At 41.9% G+C, this 20,458-nt stretch overlaps 2 protein-coding genes and 1 non-coding gene across 3 annotated transcripts; all 3 read left to right on the forward strand.

The window, feature by feature from the left end:
• The first annotated feature begins 5,102 nt into the window (after positions 1-5,102).
• LOC112901790 lies at positions 5,103-5,205 on the forward strand. The gene has a single exon (XR_003230369.1). It is a non-coding gene; the product is annotated as a U6 spliceosomal RNA (small nuclear RNA).
• A 756-nt stretch (positions 5,206-5,961) lies between these two features.
• Positions 5,962-11,012, forward strand: LOC112901202. Its single transcript, XM_025970055.1, has 2 exons — positions 5,962-7,009; positions 10,927-11,012. The coding sequence occupies exons 1-2, from the start codon at positions 6,361-6,363 to the stop codon at positions 10,980-10,982; spliced, it is 705 nt and encodes a 234-aa protein (XP_025825840.1). The 5' UTR covers positions 5,962-6,360; the 3' UTR covers positions 10,983-11,012.
• A 1,457-nt stretch (positions 11,013-12,469) lies between these two features.
• Positions 12,470-17,165, forward strand: LOC112901269 (probable metal-nicotianamine transporter YSL6). Its single transcript, XM_025970145.1, has 7 exons — positions 12,470-12,932; positions 13,557-13,729; positions 13,866-13,963; positions 14,867-15,004; positions 15,155-15,344; positions 15,880-16,012; positions 16,094-17,165. The coding sequence occupies exons 1-7, from the start codon at positions 12,587-12,589 to the stop codon at positions 17,026-17,028; spliced, it is 2,013 nt and encodes a 670-aa protein (XP_025825930.1). The 5' UTR covers positions 12,470-12,586; the 3' UTR covers positions 17,029-17,165.
• The last annotated feature ends 3,293 nt before the right edge of the window (positions 17,166-20,458 follow it).

Here is a 20,458-nt window from a genome sequence, read left to right on the forward strand (position 1 = left end):
CTTCTTTTACCCTTTTCTCTAGGAACAAAATAACTGATTCAGCAACTTTACTTTAGGAATCTGAATTTTATCGCGGTGAATGATGTGAAGGTTCTAGAGGTGGCTGGGGAGGGGGACAAGTGCTTAGCATGTGCATATGGGGCATGTGAATGTGATGGGTCCATGGTGCATGGCCCAAAATCCGAGGTGGATTGCAGCTTCAATTTTGGTGCTCCCTGCTTTTTCACACTGCAGAGCAGTACTCCTGGAACTCCAGTGGTAGCTACAGCCTTGGAGTTTGCTCTGAATGTGCGGATTCTTTCCCACCATCATGGCAGCATCAACTCTCACTCTCCCAGGAGGTGTGGCTCAAATGATGGAGGGTGGATGGATCCATTTCTTCTTTTTGCTTTTCATTTTATTTTATTTTGTAATCTCAACCTTTTTCACCTTTTTGCTATAAATTATGTCTGGACTTGTCAGTTTATGGATGCTATCTTTATGTAGATTTTGCCTTCTATTGTCTCACCTTCAGACATAACTATATGATACTATAAATATTTGCCTTCATCTCCTCGCTTCATATTTTTTACCCCTTCTGACTTTTTTACTAGAGACTGCACCACATCTACTTGGACTTTCTGTATTTATGGATTTGCAGTTACTTCTATATTGTGCAGTTTATCAATTATATCTGCATCATGCAATGAGTCCAAATTAGCAGAGGAAGGTGTTCAATTTTGGTTCACTGATATACATTTGAAAGTGGACGAGCCCTCCTTTACCCAACCTAAGATGTACGATGTATAGGTTCTTGTTCAGTTCTCCTACCTTGTTAAGATCTGGCACAAATTTATGCATACTTTGTCTTTTAATATTTGTCTGTCCTGATCCTTGGGGTACGATTTGAGTACTGATTCTCCATCTAGTTATATGTTAAGGGTGGGAAAAGTGAGTTCCAAGTATTTGTTTTGATTTTCCTCTCCTTATGAAATGGTAAGTAGCTCTCCTGCATATTTGAGACAAAAATATATTTATTATGTATCTTTTGATATCAGAATCAAAAGAATTAATAAATATACTATGTATCTTTTCATATCAGAATCAAATGAATTAATAAATTTACTATGTATCTTTTGATATCAGAATCAAAAGAATTAATAAAAGTCCATAACTTAAAGTGATTCTGAGGGCCTGTTCGTTTCCTACCCTCTAAATTTTAGACCCATCACATCAAAGAGAATCTTACTATTTAGAAGTATTAAATAAAATCTATTTATAAAACTTTTTGCACAGCTGGGTGCTAATTCACGAGACAAATTTAATGAGCCTAATTAATCCATAATTTACCACAGTGATGCTACAGTAATCATCCGCTAATCATGGACTAATATACCTCATTAGATTCGTCTCGCGAATTAGCACTGGAGTTCTGCAATTAGTTTTGTAATTAGACTTTATTTAATACTTCTAAATAACAAGATTCTCTTTGATGTGACCCCTCTAAACTTTAGGCCACGGGAAACGAGCACACCCTGAGTAATCAAATCTGTTTAGTCTTGGTGTTATCCATGTCACTGTCACATGTGCCCATTCACATCTGGGAAGTTCTTTTCTCTTTGTACCAGGTGATCCGGAACCATCCAAGTGTGCTTGAGATTTATCAAAATAAGCTGTTGAGTCTGGGAAGATCTCGGAGGAAGATATTGGCAAGTTAAACAAGAAGGTCAGCACTATACTGAGTTAGGAATTTAAGAACAGCAATCGCTATGTCCCCAACAAAAGATACTGTCTTTCAGCTAACTGGACTGGGTTCAAGTCACCAGAGAAGATTTCACGCATCTGAAACACCGGGTAAACAGATCTTCTCTTCCAGTTCTCATTGTTTTCTTTGATTACCCTTTGAGTAATCTTTGTCTGAAAAAAAAAACACTTCAAGTACGTACCCTTCGTACAATGCATGTCATAGCGACTTGCAGTGTCAAGCCAAAGATTCTCAAACGTGCTGGAGAAGCCATTACTATTCTACCAGAAAATTTCAAGGCTCACAGGGCTGTGAAGATAATTTTTGATCAGCGGCGTTAGATGATTGAGACTGGAGAGGGCCACATTGGGCAGTGGTGTAGCACTTGCTTTTGCTACTCTTATAGTTGAGGGAACCATGTTAGGTTATACGGTCTGGTTGTCGAGAGGGGTACATTCAGCTAGTGTCATTCTGGCATCCATGACCAGGAAACTGGAGAGGTACTGCCCGCTTGATCATCTTGTTATGAACCAAGATGAGCTTTTTACTGTGTTGGACAGTTTTTCTTTTCTTTTATTGTTTGTTGTATATATGGTATCCACATTGCTGGGTTGATACGGAATCAGCCTCTCTGGCACTTTGAGTATCACACACAGTGATGGGGTTTGGGAAATTCTACACATTCAAATTGGATGCACCATGATGGCTAAAATTTCTGAAGCATCAGTTCATGCTTGTAGGAGCATATGCATGGGACATAGTTTCAGATAACTACAGAAGTCATTTGTCGGGCAATCAGTTCGATGCTTATAGAAGCTTATGCTTGGGGCATAATTTCAGAGAACTACAGAAGAATGCAGGTTACTTAGTTCTTTTTCTGTTGACTATTAGGATTTTATTACGAGTGTTCTAACCTTAACAGAATTTATACTGAAATTATATGATGGAACATTGTACACTGACATTTCAGGTAACTGCCATGTGTTACTCAGACCTGCTGTAATATTCAGTTTTCTTCTCCATTGGCTTAACATTTCTACCTGCTGTAATATTATTATATAATGTTACAGTAACTGACCTAATCCTATTTTGTGGGTTCAAAATTAACAATACTACTTTATTTATGAATAAAAAATACAGTTGTACTCTTCTAAACACAATATCTCAAAACTCCTCTTTTCAAATATTCAAATTGTCCTATCCTGCATGCATTTGGGTGTCCCTAAGCTTTTGTCTTCATGAATTGTAATTCAGGTACAAAGGAAACAGAGCTGCCAGCTACCCAGCCTGTGCCCTTGCCCAAAGTTGGAATCAATCAGGATATCAAAGGAATGGGCTACTCATGCTTAAAATGTTTTTCCTCTGCTGCTATTCCAAAAATGTACAGTAACTGCTTCACAAGGGCACAATTGCTTAAAACAAGACATGATATAATATCTGATGTCAAGGTAATGATCTGGACACATAGATAAATTTTATATGCAAAATTTTATTTTATGATTGATTCATGAACCTTAGGAACAATTGAACCTTAGCTATCCACTGCTGAGAGGGATGGAAACGCTGTACTGAACCCTGCTTTGGCCCCAGTTTAATTTAATTTGCTGCATCAGACAGCACTGACCCCTGATGGTAAACTGGCTGCTACTGTGCAGTATGATCCCGGTGGACTTGTATTTGTTGCTAATTCAGGGAAAATAGGAACACCACGACAGACAGTCACTGACTTCATATATTAAATGGATAATTGGCAACTGCTTAGTGCTTACATCTGCTTGCGAGTTAATATCATCTATCTTTTTCGGTATTTGCCATTTTCATGTGAAAGAGATTAGTTCTTTTCATTGCCATGCAGTGGCCGGAGAGTTGTCATGCAAACCTCATAGGCAATGGAGGAGGATGGCACTGAAAAGTATGAATTCATGCACCACTGCCCAGGTTAGCATTCGCCGCTGCGTGGCTGCACCTGACATCAATCGAACTGCATTTTTCATCAAGTTGAAACCTCAAAGCAGTGCTGAAACTGAAACAAGGCTTCCACACACTGATGGATGGTGAGGTAATTCAATACACGAAGAGCGGCTTCGCCGCTAGCCGTTTGGCCTAGCGCAAGTGGCTCATGTCAGCGTCCTTTTGCACTGGAACACATCGCTGAGGCCGTGCATGCCATTACTACCCCAACTTGCTTATATGTGGGCATTACTTGGAAGAAAGATCACTTATTTTCTGGCACAAGTGACTTCCTGCCTTTTCATCAGGAAATTACTTGCAGTTGCAGGCAGCAGTGAGTCCCAACCAGCGCACCAACTGACGAACCCATTCAGATGACGAATCTGCTTTGACCTCGGTGGTCTCAGACCAAAAATCTGAAATCGTTCTTCAGAATCAGAATGTAACACTACTACCTCATGAGTGAGCGAGCCACGTGCACCTGCAGCCTGCAGACTGCACAGCATTGAAGCACACGATGGTTGGTCGTCGATTTCATGAGAGCTCGCATGTGTAAGGACACCTCAGCTCTGCCTCTGCTGAACTAACCACACCCGCAGCAGCAGCAGCAGGCTCGCCTGGGCCGAATCTGCAGCACGATTTCCTGCGCTGAAAGTCTAAAACCATGCATTGCGTTGCAGTGGGACTCTCTTCAATAGCAAAGCCATCTCTCATGCCATTCGCTAAAGTGGCTAGGATTTGCTAAGATGTGTCACACGCCAATACGAGCCAGGATTTCTTTTTAAGAGTGACTCAGTGAGCGAGCCATTCTGGTCAGATGGGAACCACGAGGGATAGGCGAAGGCAATCAGCTTGTAGTAAGTACATGTGTAGTATATATATGCACTGTAGCTTGAAGCCCAATAACTTTGTACGCATGGATTTATTTTGTGTAGCGTTCATTGGTCAACTCCGGTGATTGCATGGAGGGGGACCCTAGCGGGCCAAAAGCTACTCCCTCCGTTCCAAATTGTATGTTATTTGGTTATGCATCTAGATCATAGATGGCAAAATTTATATATCTTGATTTGCCAAAAGAAACTACAATTTGGAACGGAGCGAGTAGTAAGATTGTTGATTGATCCCACATTTTATTTTCGAATTAAATTTTTTTAAGGTTTTTTTTCCGAATTAAATGATCGCACAATTAAAAGAAAAAGAAAAATTGACGCTGCAAATAGTATAGGGGGAAACAAACGAGGCCCATTATCGCGCTCTGTTACCTGGGCCGCGGGAAAGGAAGCAGCCCACGCGCGGCTCCCAGGACCATCGCCCGCGGATCGGGCAAAGCGCGGAGCTGGAGTGTGGAGGAGCGCGGCAGGATTAGCACCAACTCTCTAGTGCACCAAGCAAAAAACCAAGTTATAAGCTGCTGTGCCAGAGCGACTGTGTCTCTTCGGAGACATCCGATAAAATTGGAACGATACAGAGAAGATTAGCATGGCCCCTGCGCAAGGATGACACGCACAAATCGAGAAATAGTCCAAATTTTTTAAGATTTTTGCGCTCCGGTCCCTCCGGCCTTGCAGATACGCCCCTGAACATTTACGGCCTAGTCCCTGGTTCCCTAGCAACGCTGCTATTCTCTTCGAGATACGTCCCTGGGTAAATTCTTTGAAGACCCTGATGCTACTATGTTCCTGCAAAACGGTCCTGGTTGTTGTCCTAGTGTCACAGTTACGCCCCTGTCCCTAAGTGATGTTTTTCTTTACAGCCACGCAACTGAAGGTAAACGGTCTTCATTGTTTAGATGGTTTCTTATAAGCAGGTTCCTTTTTTAACTGTTTCACCACCTGTTGTTGCAGGCTGTCCTCAGTTGCGCCCCCCCTGATATTGTTCTCTTAAGAGAAAAAAAAATCCTCATACATTTTCACGTCACGCTTGTGCTATTGAACTTCTTTTCCAAATATAATTGATTGGTTTTAGTAGTAGCTCACTAATATTATCCTTTGCCCTAGACTTATTCTCTTTTACTGTTTTGTGACATAATAATGTTCAAAATTCCCTACCATATTTGTGCACGTACTCTCAAGTCTCAAAAGGAAGTAAGAAAAGCTCATGAGAAGCAAGATTTTCCATCCAAGGTGCTGCAGAATGAACCCACGACATAAGAACAAATTAAGATGTCCTCGTATGCCCCCAATTCTGTTCCCCCACAAGCCAAATTAAATTATCTTCATTAATGATTCGGGGTGTTATTTTGTGAGGTATGTGGTACTGATACCCATATCAAACCAAGATGTCCGCTCTTCAACGCGCCTAAGGTTTATGCCATTCCAGCTGGGTTTGGTATTAACAAAGGGGGCTTTTTTCACATTCCAACAAATAAGAAGCTCAGTAAGAACAGGGGAGAATCGAAGGTGGCGGTGATTCAGGTTACAGAAGAAGAAATTAGCTGTCCAAATGTGATATTGGAGCTGAATAGGCTGATGCCGGGTTTTGCTCCATGGTCTGCTGAACAGATTGATCAAAGGACCTTCAAAACCTCCTTCCCGTCAGTTGGTGAACTCAAGAGGATGGTAGAGTGGGGGCCGGTGAAGGCCAAATCTCAGAAGGCAACGCTTGAATTCAAGGTGAACAGCTCTGGGGGGCGAGTGAAAGCAATTTTGAAAGAAGTCTAGGTACAGTTTGATGGTCTTCCTCATGAAATGTGTACCTATGGGCACATATGGGGGTTGGGCTCAACACTGGGAGTCACCAGAGAGGTGGACATGGACTTTTTTCGGAAGTACAGTGTGTGTCGAATGCTTGTTAGTGTGGTGGATCCTCAAGCCATACCTTTTTCGGGTGATGTCGAAATTGATAACATCATGTATGAGGTTCATTATTGGGTTGAGGACGGCTCATCGACGGGTGTTCCTTTGCCTGGTACAGAGGCTTTTTTCAGGGAGGATGAAAAGGATGATGATGGCAGAGAGAACCAAGAGAACACAAACAATGAGAAAGGGGAGTTTGGGAAGAAATCAGATAAAGGCTCGGATGGTGTTGTTGATGGGCACCATGCTTCGGGAGGAGAGAATCCTACTAGCCACAAACAAAATGAGGGTGGTCTAGCGGCGGGTTCTGAAAATTCTGAACCGATGCATCTAGCGGCTGAGATATCCACCGATGGTGATGGGCTGAAGTCTGGAGCAGTGGAAGCTGCGACGCCTACACTCAAAGCTGCTATGGCTGAGAAGATGGCGGCAATTCCGGACGTGGTGCAGTCAGTGGCTGCTGGTTGCAAGAGGCGATCGAGCTCCACTGATGAGCACTCGTTGGCGCGGGCAGAACGGCTGAAAGCGGAAAGAAATGGAGGTAATTCACAATGCCCGGACCTTACTCTCCCTGATCAAATTTTTAATATTCCTGTTGATACGGTAATGAACAACTTAGGTAGCATGGGGGTCTCATTAGGTTATGAGGAATCCCAGATTGCTAATTCGGTTTGGTTGCTCAAACAAACCGAAACCAAATTTGTTGAAACTGAAATAGGGGTGGTTCAGGATGGGGAGGGTAGTATTGAAGATAGGGAAGCAATCTCCGATGAGGAGATAGATAAGCTTATTTTGAACAGCTTATGTGGGAATTTGATGGACGAAGTGATGGATGAAGGAGTTGATAGCTCTTGGCGTGATCAAATTCCATGTCATCCACGTACTTCCAGCAAGAATAAACGTGGTAAAGGTAGTAGGAAGAAAACAGCTAAACCCAAAAAGAAACAATGAAAGGAATTTTCTGGAATTGTAACGGGTTTAAAGACCCAAAAAAATATCGCTTTGTAACAGATTTAACCAAGGAACTTGACCTTAATTTCATTGCTTTATCGGAAACGGTAAAGAGTGAATTTTCGGACTCTTTCCTCAAGAACCTTTGTGCGGGGCGTGATTTTATTTGGCACTGTAAAGAACCTAGGGGTCGGTCTGGGGGTATCCTCATGGGCATTGACCTCTCGGTATTCGATATAGGAGCCATAGATGAAGGTGACTTTTATGTAAAATTTCTTCTCCGTAATAAGAGTGATGGTTTCAAGTGGACCCTAGTTTGTGTTTACGGTCCAGCGCAAGAAAATTTGAAAGAACAATTCTTGGCTGAGTTAGTAAATATGGCTAGTCGGGTAACTGAACCTCTGCTTATCGGAGGAGATTTTAATTTGCTTCGAAAGTCATCTGAGAAAAATAAGAATAACTTTAACCCGAGGTGGCCTTTCCTGTTCAACGCAGTTATTGATGGGTTAAACCTGCGTGAATTAGAGTTGACGGGCAGACAATTCACCTGGGCAAACTCAAGGGCTAACCCTACGTATGAGAGATTAGACCGAATCCTGATGTCCACAGAGTGGGAACTTCACTTCCCAAAATCTACAGTGGTAGCGCACTCCAGAGACATTTCGGATCATACTCCATTGATGTTGAATACTGGCGAAGCTCAACCCAATGTGGGACAACCCAATTTTAAATTTGAATTGGGCTGGCTCATGAGGGAAGGGTTTCGAGAGAAGGTGTCACAAATTTGGTCTCAAGAATATGGTGGATCGTCCGCGCTAGAAAGATGGCAGAATAAAATTCGGAGGGTGCGGCAATTCTTAAGAGGATGGGCTAAAAATACTAGTGGATCTAACAAAAAAGAAAAGAAAGAGATTCTACAAAAATTAGACATCCTTGATAGGAAAGCCGAATCTAACGAGCTGTCTAGCCAGGAGATCGACAAAGAACTTTCTCCAGAATAGATTAGCGGCGATGTTAAGGGAAGAAGAAATTAGATGGTACCAACGAGAAAAAACTAAAGGGTTGTTGGAGGGGGATGCTAACACTAAGTATTTCCATCTGGTTGCTAACGGTAAGCACAGGAAGACGCGGATTTATAAGTTGCTGGATGGGGAAAGATTAATCACAGGTGATGTAGAGCTAAAGCAATATATCACCTCGTATTACAAATCCCTATTTGGACCGACTAATGAATCGACCATTCAGCTTGATATGGCGAATGTGGAAGACATTCCCCAAATATCAAGTGAGGAGAATGACCGTCTAACTGCGGATTTCACTATAGAGGAGGTGAAAGAGGCAATATTTCAAATGGAACATAACAAAGCCCCAGGCCCGGATGGCTTCCCGGCTGAATTTTACTAGGTCTTTTGGGATCTAGTAAAAGAAGACTTGATGGCTCTATTTGCAGACTTTAGTGCTGGTTGCTTGAGGTTACATAGCCTCAACTTTGGAACCTTAATTTTACTCCCAAAGTTGAACGAGGCTATTAGGATTGAGCAATACAGGCCGATATGTTTGCTAAATGTGAGCTTCAAGATCTTCACTAAGACAGCTATGAACAGACTAGTGAAAGTGGCTCATAAAGTGATCAGCTCGACCCAAACGGCTTTCTTGCCAGGGCGTAACATTATGGAAGGTGTGGTTATCTTACATGAAACTATGCACGAGTTACATAGGAAAAAACAAAGTGGGGTTGTTTTCAAAATAGACTTTGAGAAGGCTTACGATAAAATTCGATGGTCTTTTGTGAGACAAACCTTGAAGATGAAGGGCTTTTGTGACAAGTGGTGTGATTGGATTGAGGCTTTCACCCAAAAAGGTCATGTTAATGTAAAGATTAATGATCATCTTAGCAATAACTTCCAAACTAGGAAAGGACTGCGACAAGGGGATCCACTCTCTCCGGTGTTGTTTAACATCGTGGTGGACATGCTGGCAATCCTGATTAATCGAGCTAAAAGAGAGGGTCATTTTGAGGGGGTGGTGCCTCACCTAGTGGAGGATGGCCTATCAATTTTGCAGTATGCGGATGATACAATTCTTTTTATGGAACATGATATCGAGAAAGCCCGAAACATGAAACTAATTTTGTGTGCTTTTGAAGAGCTATCGGGCTTGAAGATTAATTTCCATAAAAGTGAAATCTTCTGCTTTGGGGAGGCAAAGGAGTGCGAGAATATGTACTCCCAGCTTTTTGGGTGCAAATCCGGGACCTTTTCTTTTCGATACCTTGGTATTCCTATGCATTTTAGGAAGTTGAGGAATGCCGATTGGCAAGGGTTGATAGAAAGAATTGAAAAGAAACTAAGCAGTTGGAAAGGAAAGCACCTTTCGGTAGGCGGGCGCTTAGTTTTGATTAATTCGGTTCTTACTAGTCTCCCTATGTATATGTTATCCTTTTTTGAAGTACCGCGTGAGGTACTTTATAAATTGGATTACTTGAGGTCTAGGTTCTTTTGGCAAGCTGATGACCAAAAGAAGAAGTATAGACTTGCTAAGTGGGAGATTTTGTGTCAACCAAAGGATATCGGAGGGTTAGGAATTAAGAATATTGATATTCAGAACAAATGCTTGCTAAGCAAGTGGTTGTTCAAGTTGATCAATGAGGATGGGGTCTGGCAAGAGGTTATTAGGAAAAAATACCTCTTAAACAAGTCCATTGGTCAAGTCAGCAGAAAGCCTGGTGACTCGCATTTTTGGACAGATTTAATGAAGGTGCGAGACACCTTCCTGGAAAATGGAAGGTTCATCGTTAATGACGGCAAGGAGATACGATTCTAGGAGGATAAATGGCTAGGTAATTTTACCCTTAAGCAAAGATTCCCAGCTTTGTATAACATTGTCCGACGTAAAAACGATGTGGTCGCCAACGTTTGTAGAACAATCCCTTTGAATGTCTCGTTTCGGAGAGGTCTTCACGGGATTAACCTCCAAAAATGGCGTGAGTTAGTAGATATGATTGTGAGTGTGTCGTTGAATGACTCTAGAGACACTTTTAAATGGAACCTGCACCAAAACGGCTTGTTTACTGTCCATTCTATGTATGCTTTGTTGATTAGCAATGGACAAATTAGACAAGACCAAATCGGGTGGAGATTAAAACTCCCGCTCAAAATCAAGATCTTCTCTTGGTATTTAAGAAGGGGAGTGATCTTGACAAAGGATAATTTGGCCAAAAGGAATTGGAATGGTAATAAGAAATGCGTATTTTGCTCAAGAGAGGAAACAATTCAACATCTTTTCTTTGACTGTCATGTTGCTAAGTTTATATGGCGGGTGGTCAGTCTCACTTTTGGCTTAGGAGTACCGACTAGCATTACGGATCTATATTCCCTATGGCTCCTCAATGTTAGTGCTAGGACTAGGTCGAAAATTCTTGTGGGCGCCACAGCTATATGTTGGGCAATTTGGTTAACTAGGAATGATGTTGTTTTTGACAAAAGTCCTATTAAATCCTATATGCAGGTACTCTTCAGAGGAACTTACTGGTGTCGTTTTTGGGCTCTACTCCAAAAGCGTGAAGAAGACGCCAATGAAATGAAGGCCGCATGCAGGATGCTGGAAACATCGGTGATGCAAATCTTCGCTCAATATGGATGGCAGTTTAGTAATAGAATAACTTTTTGAGAGGTGTCCTATTTTTGATGTTGCCCCAACTGCGTTTGGGTTTGTGTTGCCATCTGTGGCAGGAGTTGATTTTGTAGTTTGGTGTGGACGGCTGTCACCCGGTTGGGGGTAGGTCGGGAACTTCTTTCCCATTATCTTAAAAATGATTCGGGGCGTTTTACGTACGGCTTTCTTTCTTCTGTTGGATAAGCCGATCCCTCTTGGGTTAAAAAGTGAGCTAAGAAGAAGGCAAGAAGCTGTACATTTTCCAAAGGATTTTTCATGAACCTTGGAGCCACACCCCCCCCCCCTGGTTTCGCAGGTTGGGGACACTAGTGGAGTGACTGAATTTGCAATTGTGTCATGCACCATCACAGCGTCGGTGCGGGCAAACAGGCTCGCCGCGAAAGCTCATTAGCAAGAGTATTTGCCAACTAAAGTACTTTATTCTCTCTCTCTCTCTCTCTGACAAACCCTTAAATCATGCAATCTCTTTGGGATTAATCTTCTGCATCTCTTTCGAAACATTCACGTTCTTCGCAATCTTTAAAACTCGGCACGCGCAATGCAACCGCGGCCTGCGCCATTCCACGTCTACCATTTCCTTAGCGTGAAACACAGAGCGTTTGACCGTTCCAGTGTACCAAGCGGCATGCGGCCATCGTGCCGCCGTGCTAATCGTGTGCGGATCCTAAGGTCGTAAAAGACGTAGAGGAATCAGGAATATTTGCATGTCACGCAAAAGGGGGAAAAAAAAAAAAGAGGCGTCACGCCAACAGCCTTTACAAGTCCTTACCGGAATCGTCACGCATCCGCCGATACCCTCGGCCCCACGCCGCGCCACAACTTATCCCCAACCAACCAACGAGCCTCCCACGAGTCGCTCCCACTGACCCTGGGCCCGACCGGTTCAGCGCCCAATGCGAGCCCGAGCAGCACGGGCCACACCGGCCGGCGCTGCCGCAGAGGATCCGAGCTCGCTCGTGGAGTCGCGCGAGCATGGACGCCTAGTCCGAGCTTCGCAACGTCGATGGCGCGCGGGGCCCGCTCCCGCGGTGCGCGTGGCGGGGCCCACCCTCCCGTCCGGGTATATCCGCGGGCCCACGTCGCCATCCTGGTTTAACTACCAAGCAGCCCCTATAATTACGCTGGCGCGTGGGTCCCACTTGCTACAAGCGCCATGTGGGCCCCGCTCGGGAGCACGTTGCTTACGTTCACCGGAGGGAGTTGTACCTATACCCAAAGCCCCAAACGCACGGGCCCCGCCGGTGGGTCACAGAGTTCCGGGCCCGCACGTCATGGTGTTGGTGCCGGTATCCGAAGGGATTCGCAATTTTGCTAGGCGCATTAATGAAATCGGCAGGGCGCCCACCCCTCCTCAACTCCCTCGCCTCATCGTCGTCTGCCTCGCCGCACACCACACGCGAAAGCAAACAAACTACTACTAGCAGAGAGAGAGAGAGGGAGAGAGAGAGAGGGAGGCATTGCCGTGACGTGATCCCTCTCTCGCCAGCGACCGATGGGCTCGGAGGCGGAGATCACGGGCCCGCTCCTCGCGGCCAGCGGCGGCGGCGCGGAGGCGGAGCCGGAGGCGGTGCCGCCGTGGCGGGAGCAGGTGACGGCGCGGGGGCTGGCGGTCAGCGCGGTCCTGGGGGTGCTCTTCTGCCTCATCACGCACAAGCTCAACCTCACCGTCGGGATCATCCCCTCGCTCAACGTCGCCGCGGGGCTGCTCGGCTACTTCCTCGTCCGCACGTGGACCGCGGCGCTCGAGAGGCTCGGCGTCGTCTCCAAGCCCTTCACCAAGCAGGAGAACACCGTCATCCAGACGTGCGTCGTCGCCTGCTACGGACTCGCCTTCAGCGGTATGATCTGATTGCGCCGGGGAGGGAGCTTGGTTGTTTGTTGTATATGTGGAATTGCGATTTTGTTTTAGTTGGGTGATCCGTAGTCGGTGAAAACAGGCCTTATTGCTATCTAGAGTTACAAAGTTCTGATGTTCAATTTAGGTGGACTAGTACTAGGTTGCTCGCTGTTATTTGGATCGACGTTCAGTTTAGGATTGTTATTTTGACTGGCATTTGCTTGCTGCTATTTTTCTGAGACGATTGCTGTTAATTTACGCTTGGACTTTAGCTTTGTTTGGTTGCCTGTATGCCATTGATCAGTGATGGCATCTAGATCTTCTTCGAGTTCAGTTCAATCGTTCACAAGTTTTAGTTTCAGAGGATATAACAAAATGCTGTTATTTATTTGGTGGTTTCAGGATTTTGTGTCTCAGTCAAAGAGCATTACGATTCGAGAAAAAAAATTGATTTTTCTTATCATATTTTTTTTTTGTTTCAAGATACTTTTCCTTTCGGTGAAGCTGAGTATCTAATATATGGTTGCTATTATATTCTGGTTGGGGAATTTTGCTGCACTTATTCCTGATTTTGCTCTTTATTCAGAGATTAGTCTCAATAAATAAACTAATCTTGTGGTTGCAGGGGGGTTTGGAAGTTATATTCTTGCGATGGATCAGAAGACCTATGAGCTTATCGGGCCAGATTATCCTGGTAACAGGGCTGTGGATGTCAAGAATCCTTCACTTGGTTGGATGATTGGGTTTATGTTCGTCGTTAGCTTCCTCGGCCTATTTAGCCTTGTTGCTCTACGCAAGGTACTCATTTATGACTTGATCCCTCTCCCTCTGTATATTATGCTATTACATGCTCATTCTCGAATGGAATCCAGCGGTTTGCATGACTATTGTCTAGTTGCTCTGCTGAGGTGTGGTCTGTTTTGGTGGTTGTTAGGTAATGGTAATTGATTACAAGCTGACCTACCCCAGCGGGACAGCCACAGCCATGTTGATAAATAGCTTCCACACGACCACTGGAGCTGAGCTTGCAGAGTAAGATCTGGACTAACATGCGGCTTTGCTCCTTAATTTGTCCACGCATTTGTTCGATATGCAACTTTTATTCCTGTACAAAGTTCCATACTTAAATCCCTTTCTTACCTGTTCACAATATATGTAGTTTGTGGCAACCATCACTTGAAAGGAGTAAAATCATGACTCGTGATTTTTGCATGAAAAAATGTTGTGACCACTGACCAGGTTGGGTAATAGTTTGTAATCGCAAAATAATAAAAAGAACAGCTAGAGATTTCTGTGTCCTTTCAATGTTTATACTAGGTCATCCAAGTGACTGTACATCACCTATCTCTTCACCAAATTTTTGTTGGGCCTCTCAACCAACAATGAATCATATTTTGATTTCAATACTGTAATGGTCTTCCAATTTGTACTGTTCTATACGTTTAGTTCTAAATCATCAATATTTTCCTGATTAATCTAGTCAAATTGCAAGTGAGCTCAGATACTTCCACATCCAACAACTTAAATGACAATACCAAGATTTTAGTAAGAGTCCTTCAGGCAAGGGAAGCACTAGAGGAAATGTCAAGCATGGAACATATGGATTCCATGTGCAGGATGGAACATAAGTTGTATAGAAAACACTCCATCCAGACACCAAAAGGTCACAATTCTTTTTAATATATAAAGTCACATTTTGGACAAGGACAAGATCTCCAAACACAATTTTGACCATTATATCTGTTTACTATCTATGTTCATTCATAACCTAACGAACAGAAATATTTCTACCCAACTTTGTACACGGAGTCATGGACACATTTCATATAGCCAATGTAAACACCTATGAAGGTGTAGTCAAAATAGTCACACAAACTTATTTCATTTCGATTTCTGCACGTTTTGAGACCCTAACTTTTGTTTTTGTGGTTGCAGCAAGCAAGTTAGGTGTCTTGGGAAGTATTTAAGCATTAGTTTTATCTGGAACTGCTTTAAATGGTTCTTCAGTGGTGTTGGAAATTCTTGTGGTTTTGATAATTTCCCATCTTTGGGACTTGAAGCATTTAAGAATACGTAAGTTTGCTTCGACTGTTTTTGATATTCCATTAAAGTTCAGATGTGAAGGCTTGAATGCTAGATCTGATCTAATGACATGAAAGTACACATCCTGTAAGGTTGAATGTCATTGGCATGTAAGAAAACCTTAAAATTTCCACTCTGTAGGTTTTATTTTGATTTCAGTCCAACCTACATTGGATGCGGTCTTATTTGTCCGCATATTGTTAACTGCTCTACACTTCTTGGTGCCATCATATCGTGGGGTTTCCTTTGGCCATATATATCCACAAAAGCTGGGAACTGGTATCCAGCTAACCTAGGAAGCAATGACTTCAAAGGACTCTATGGGTACAAGGTATGGTGATCGAAAGTTTAATCTGTTACATGCCATTGGTTAATTCTTCATTCTGTACTTCATTTTGACAGTCAACTAGCAATGTTCTCTATTCACTTGTTCTAGAGCCAACAAATTACAAGGCATGAATGACGAAGGAAACAATTTTTTCTCCTCTACGTGTTTATAAACCTTATAAAATCTAAAAGAAATTTTGGCTGTTGATGTGGTCCTGAAGTAATACTACTAATTGTCATACTATATGTTTCATTGGTGGGCATTGAGAACCGTGAAACATTTGGTTCAAGACTGATAAAGGGCACACCCAGTGCTGAAATCTCACAGAATGTCTAGGCGGCCTTACATCTTAATAGTATTGCGAATTTTTGTTACGTTTTTAGTGAAATAACATATAGATAGCATATCTAGCTCATTTAGTTCCTATAGACTTTTTGGTTTACCTGGTGATCAGTTTTTGCGACTTCATGTTCAACAACAATTAAGCTGTATTTATCCTTTATTCAAAATTAAGCTGTATTTATTCCCCGTGTTCCAGGTTTTTATATCTGTAGCTGTGATTCTTGGGGATGGTCTTTATAATCTCATCAAGATCATTTATGCTACTAGCAAGGAAATAATGAATGCCCGGGCAAAGCAAGGAAGACTTCCACTTGTCCAGGTTCAGGATGGTAATGTGATTTTCCTATTTTATGCTTCTTACCTATCAATACATCAAAATAGCAGGATCTTATGCTGCTATTCTTGGACAGATGATGAAGGTTCTAAATTATCAGCTGAGAAAAAGCATCTGAATGAGACATTCATAAAGGACAGTATTCCTCCCTGGTTGGCAGGATCTGGTTATGTTGGTCTTGCAGCAATATCAACTGCAACTGTCCCAATGATCTTCCCACAGATCAAGTGGTACCTTGTCCTCTCGGCATATGTTGTTGCTCCCCTACTTGCTTTCTGCAACTCGTATGGCGCTGGGCTAACAGACTGGAACCTTGCATCCACATATGGAAAGATTGGCCTCTTTATTTTTGCCTCATGGGTTGGTCAGAATGGTGGCGTGATTGCTGGCTTAGCTGCCTGTGGGGTTATGATGTCCATCGTAGCCACTGCATCTGATCTCATGCAGGACTTCAAGACCGGGTACCTTACACTCTCTTCACCAAGGTCCATGTTTGTGTCACAGTTGATTGGGACTGCCCTTGGCTGCGTCATTGCCCCACTCACCTTTTGGCTTTACTGGTCGGCTTTTGACATTGGCAATCCCGATGGTGCGTTCAAAGCACCATACGCTGTGATCTTCCGTGAGATGTCAATTCTAGGTGTTGAAGGATTATCTGCTCTGCCCCAACACTGCCTAGCGATCTGCTCATTTTTCTTCATTGCGTCCCTAGTGATCAATCTCCTCAGGGATGTAACACCAAAGAATGTGTCCAGATTCATTCCCATCCCTATGGCCATGGCCATTCCCTTCTACATTGGTGCATACTTCGCCATCGACATGTTTGTTGGGACAGTCATCCTTTTCGTCTGGGAGAGGGTGAACCGCAAGGAATGTGATGATTTTGCTGGTGCAGTTGCCTCAGGTTTGATCTGTGGTGATGGGATCTGGACTGTTCCTTCTGCAATATTGTCGATCCTTAGGATCGACCCACCAATCTGCATGTACTTCAAGCCATCCCTTACCAGCTAATATTAGAACTAGTGCTGCCCTTTATTTGGATGTTGTGATGGGACATCCACATGTGTATATATGTTCTTTGTGAATTATAGTGCGAAGAAACTGCAGTTGCCTTATTCAATATACGTCGATTTGTTATTCTGCTTTTACTTTAGTGCTTTGGCCGTGCTTGTGATAATTCAGCTTTCAATTATATTTTGGTTGCGTTTGCTGAGAGGGGTTGAGAGTTTGGTCAGATCGACACAAACTCTACTGTACATAACTCAAAGAAATTCTTGTGAGGTGGCAGTTTGGACATGAATTCTCATTAACCCTTATTTTCAAAACAAGGAACATTTTAAGCATATATGATTTAACATAAAGGTAGAGATACTGAAAGTATTCGTTTTCTAAATTAGTCTAAATATGTATACTACCTCTGTTCTTAAATATTCATGGTAATATGGTTTAGGACAAGCAAATTAGACAACATACTCCTATATTAAAAACGGAGCTAGCAATATGTTAACAAATATTCATGGTATAAGGGAAAACAGTAATGAACAAAAACAAATATGAGAAAAGAGAATTGGTGTTCCTAGCCAGGGATAATCATTTTGGAACTAGGGTAGATAGTGGATCCTAGGCATGCGTGCATTGTCATTCCATCAATTACTGTTCTGAAGCATCAAGCAAGAAAAATATGGATGACAATAATTTTGTCGCCATATCATGAAAACGACTGAATGGATTAATATATTTACAAACAAGAAATTAAAATGCTAAACTGATCATCTAGTCTCTGAGTTGGATATTTCTGTGATTTGAGGTACCTTATTTTGTTGGAAACAAGGAATGCTAACACACTTTTGTACCAGACATCCATACACGCATCCCACAAACTTGATGCTTATGATATTATCCTCCATATTAGTTTATTTCTATTTTCCATGAGTTCCAAAAATCTTACACTTTAAACTAGTATCCAACTCAATATAAGTTTATTGTTGACATAAAGTACTCACAAAGGTTCATCTCATACCGGTCGTATTCATATGACATGTGCCACTTGGTCTTTAACATTAAACATATTTTCATATATGTTGAGTATTTTGATGGATAATGATAAACCACAAAGAAGTGGTGTGGCTTGCGTCGACGTCCCAATCCGACCAGCCTGAGTTGTTTGAGTTGAGTTGAGTTCGGTGCGTGTTGATATTCCAATCCAACCCACCGATGTTGTTCTCGTATTTTTTTCTAGTTATGGTCTCATAGGGTTATAATCTTGTATTTTTTCTACTATATTAATAGAAACGCACTCGTCGAGTATTGTTTGTTTTAAAAAAAAACCAAAGAGAATATGACAAATGATGGTTTTATTCTTTGATGGAGCTTTTGGGTTCCCAAAACTAGGGATACGACCGGCTCCCAAACCTAACCAAGAGAAATGTGATTCTGGGCATTGCTTAACCAAGGCATCAAAGATCCTCTCAGATATTTGATTAACTATCAAGATAATAAAGAAATAAAGATGAAGGAAAGTGTGAATTTTTAATTACTAAACCTTATCATCAAGTTAAAACTAGGCTATGACTAATAGTAATATAGGAATTATTGTAACATGATAGAAGGAAAAAATAATAATGAGCACTGATGAGTTATATTAAGACCTAGTGATAATCATCCCAACTAGGGTACGTAGTGGATTTTTGGCACCCACTTACTTTTCGTTTCATATACCTTTTGACAAATAAAACAAGCGATAAAAGTGGGAAGAAATATTTTTCCTCGGATACACCAAAATGACTCTGTTGATTGGCATGCTAGGAAATAACCCAAATGTGACAATCAAAATTGTGCTGAAAATTTCAATACGTGTCTATTAGTTGAAAAATTACTTTGAGTCAACATATTTGGACAATCATTAAAAATATGGAGTAACCAATTTAATTGTAAATAATATTTGAAAGCTAATTTTCTGTGATGTGATTTTACTCCAAATTAACTGCTAGTTAATTAAAAATCCAATATTTTAAAGATTTTAGAGTCAGTTTAGCTGAGAAAAATCCACAATGACCAGAAAACTTCATCACACAACACATGATTTTGTGAAGCATCAGATTAATTACCTTAACAGTGTTAGCATTGTAGGGAACTTTCTGTAGCTTGTACTAGGCAGAATTATTGTGTCGATATAATGCGTCATCATTACTAGAAGATCACTTGACTTCGTGGCACATGATTCATGATTGTAGCAAAGTGTTACAGAAATATATTTTTCCTTTATTTATATTAACATATAGAACTCTGGCTATAAATATGGCCATAATGGTGTAGAACACAATCCATACCTGGCTTCCACACCGAAGGAGTGTTTACCAAGGTTAGTTTCTGTTCTTGCATTGCATGCACGTACTACTAGAGTAATAATTGTTTTCTTGTAAGTGTTTAGTAATTAGCCACTGTGAATATGTCTCTAGCGATCTTACACCATGTTCATGTGTACTCTTTTACAGTGTAACCATGATCATCAAATCTGCAAAACCTACCGCACTCTCCATCATGGTGATCCTCTTAGTGGGTATCGTAGCTGTTGATGTCCAAGGAAATGCTGAAGCCGAATTTACTCTTGGACGGATCAAAACAAATAATCCTACTACGTTTGGTGACAATATCCCCAACTCCAGTGACAAGGAAAAACTTAAGCAGTTAACCACTGCCCTTGGAGCTACTACGTATACAGACCACCATACACTACCTCCTGAAGAGTACTGCAAGCGCTTCAAATGTCCTTAGTAAAAATGGGATATGTCTATGGATGTCCTGGAGTAACTGAAGCTTTCAGGCCTAATGTTAAGGCCAAGTAATAAAATAAAGCACCAGGACGTGATCAGAAATGTGAAAATATGTACACTGAACCCTTGCACGTCAAGGGAAGAATATATAGTTATAAAATGGAAGTATGTTAACTCCCATATTATGTGCTACTTTGTTGTCAGCTTATTTTCTTCCGCTATTGATTGAAATGCATTATCACGTATACAAACATTAGGCTCTCTTCCTAGAACATTGTTTTTAGCCAAGTGTCATATAATCTACATTATTGTAAACAACTTACAAATGGTAAGGTAATAACTTTCTGGGATCTGATCATCCTTAGTGCTGTATGCATGATACTGCTAGCTTATCACATATGTAGGAGATGGTTTTAGCGAAGCACATCATGTATGATCCATGTGTGGAGGTGGGTGTTTCTTCTAGTGGGAAATTTGAACCATTAATATTCCTTCCGGAATCCGGATCAAAGTTTATTTGTTGCATTTCTGCCAACAGGAAGGAGTACACGGAGTTTCAGCAAATTAAATATCCTTTCCGTATTTTGTAGATTGAATATGTAAGATGGATTTAGATACTTCTATCTTACATATTGTCAAAAAACATTCATATGAGACAGTTGATGAAC

This window comes from Panicum hallii, chromosome 7, assembly GCF_002211085.1.
Source record: "Panicum hallii strain FIL2 chromosome 7, PHallii_v3.1, whole genome shotgun sequence".
NCBI classification, from domain to species: domain Eukaryota; kingdom Viridiplantae; phylum Streptophyta; class Magnoliopsida; order Poales; family Poaceae; genus Panicum; species Panicum hallii.

What these genes read in the sequence shown, in the direction of transcription:
- LOC112901202 (XM_025970055.1), top strand. Translation starts at nt 6,361, where the DNA reads ATGTGTACCTATGGGCACATATGGGGGTTGGGCTCAACACTGGGAGTC. An exon ending in GAAAGCGGAAAGAAATGGAG is followed by an intron (nt 7,010 to 10,926) that starts GTAATTCACAAT and finishes TCCTATATGCAG; the next exon opens with GTACTCTTCAGAGGAACTTA.
- LOC112901269 (XM_025970145.1), top strand. Translation starts at nt 12,587, where the DNA reads ATGGGCTCGGAGGCGGAGATCACGGGCCCGCTCCTCGCGGCCAGCGGC. An exon ending in GCCTTGTTGCTCTACGCAAG is followed by an intron (nt 13,730 to 13,865) that starts GTACTCATTTAT and finishes GGTGGTTGTTAG; the next exon opens with GTAATGGTAATTGATTACAA. An exon ending in ACTTGTCCAGGTTCAGGATG is followed by an intron (nt 16,013 to 16,093) that starts GTAATGTGATTT and finishes ATTCTTGGACAG; the next exon opens with ATGATGAAGGTTCTAAATTA.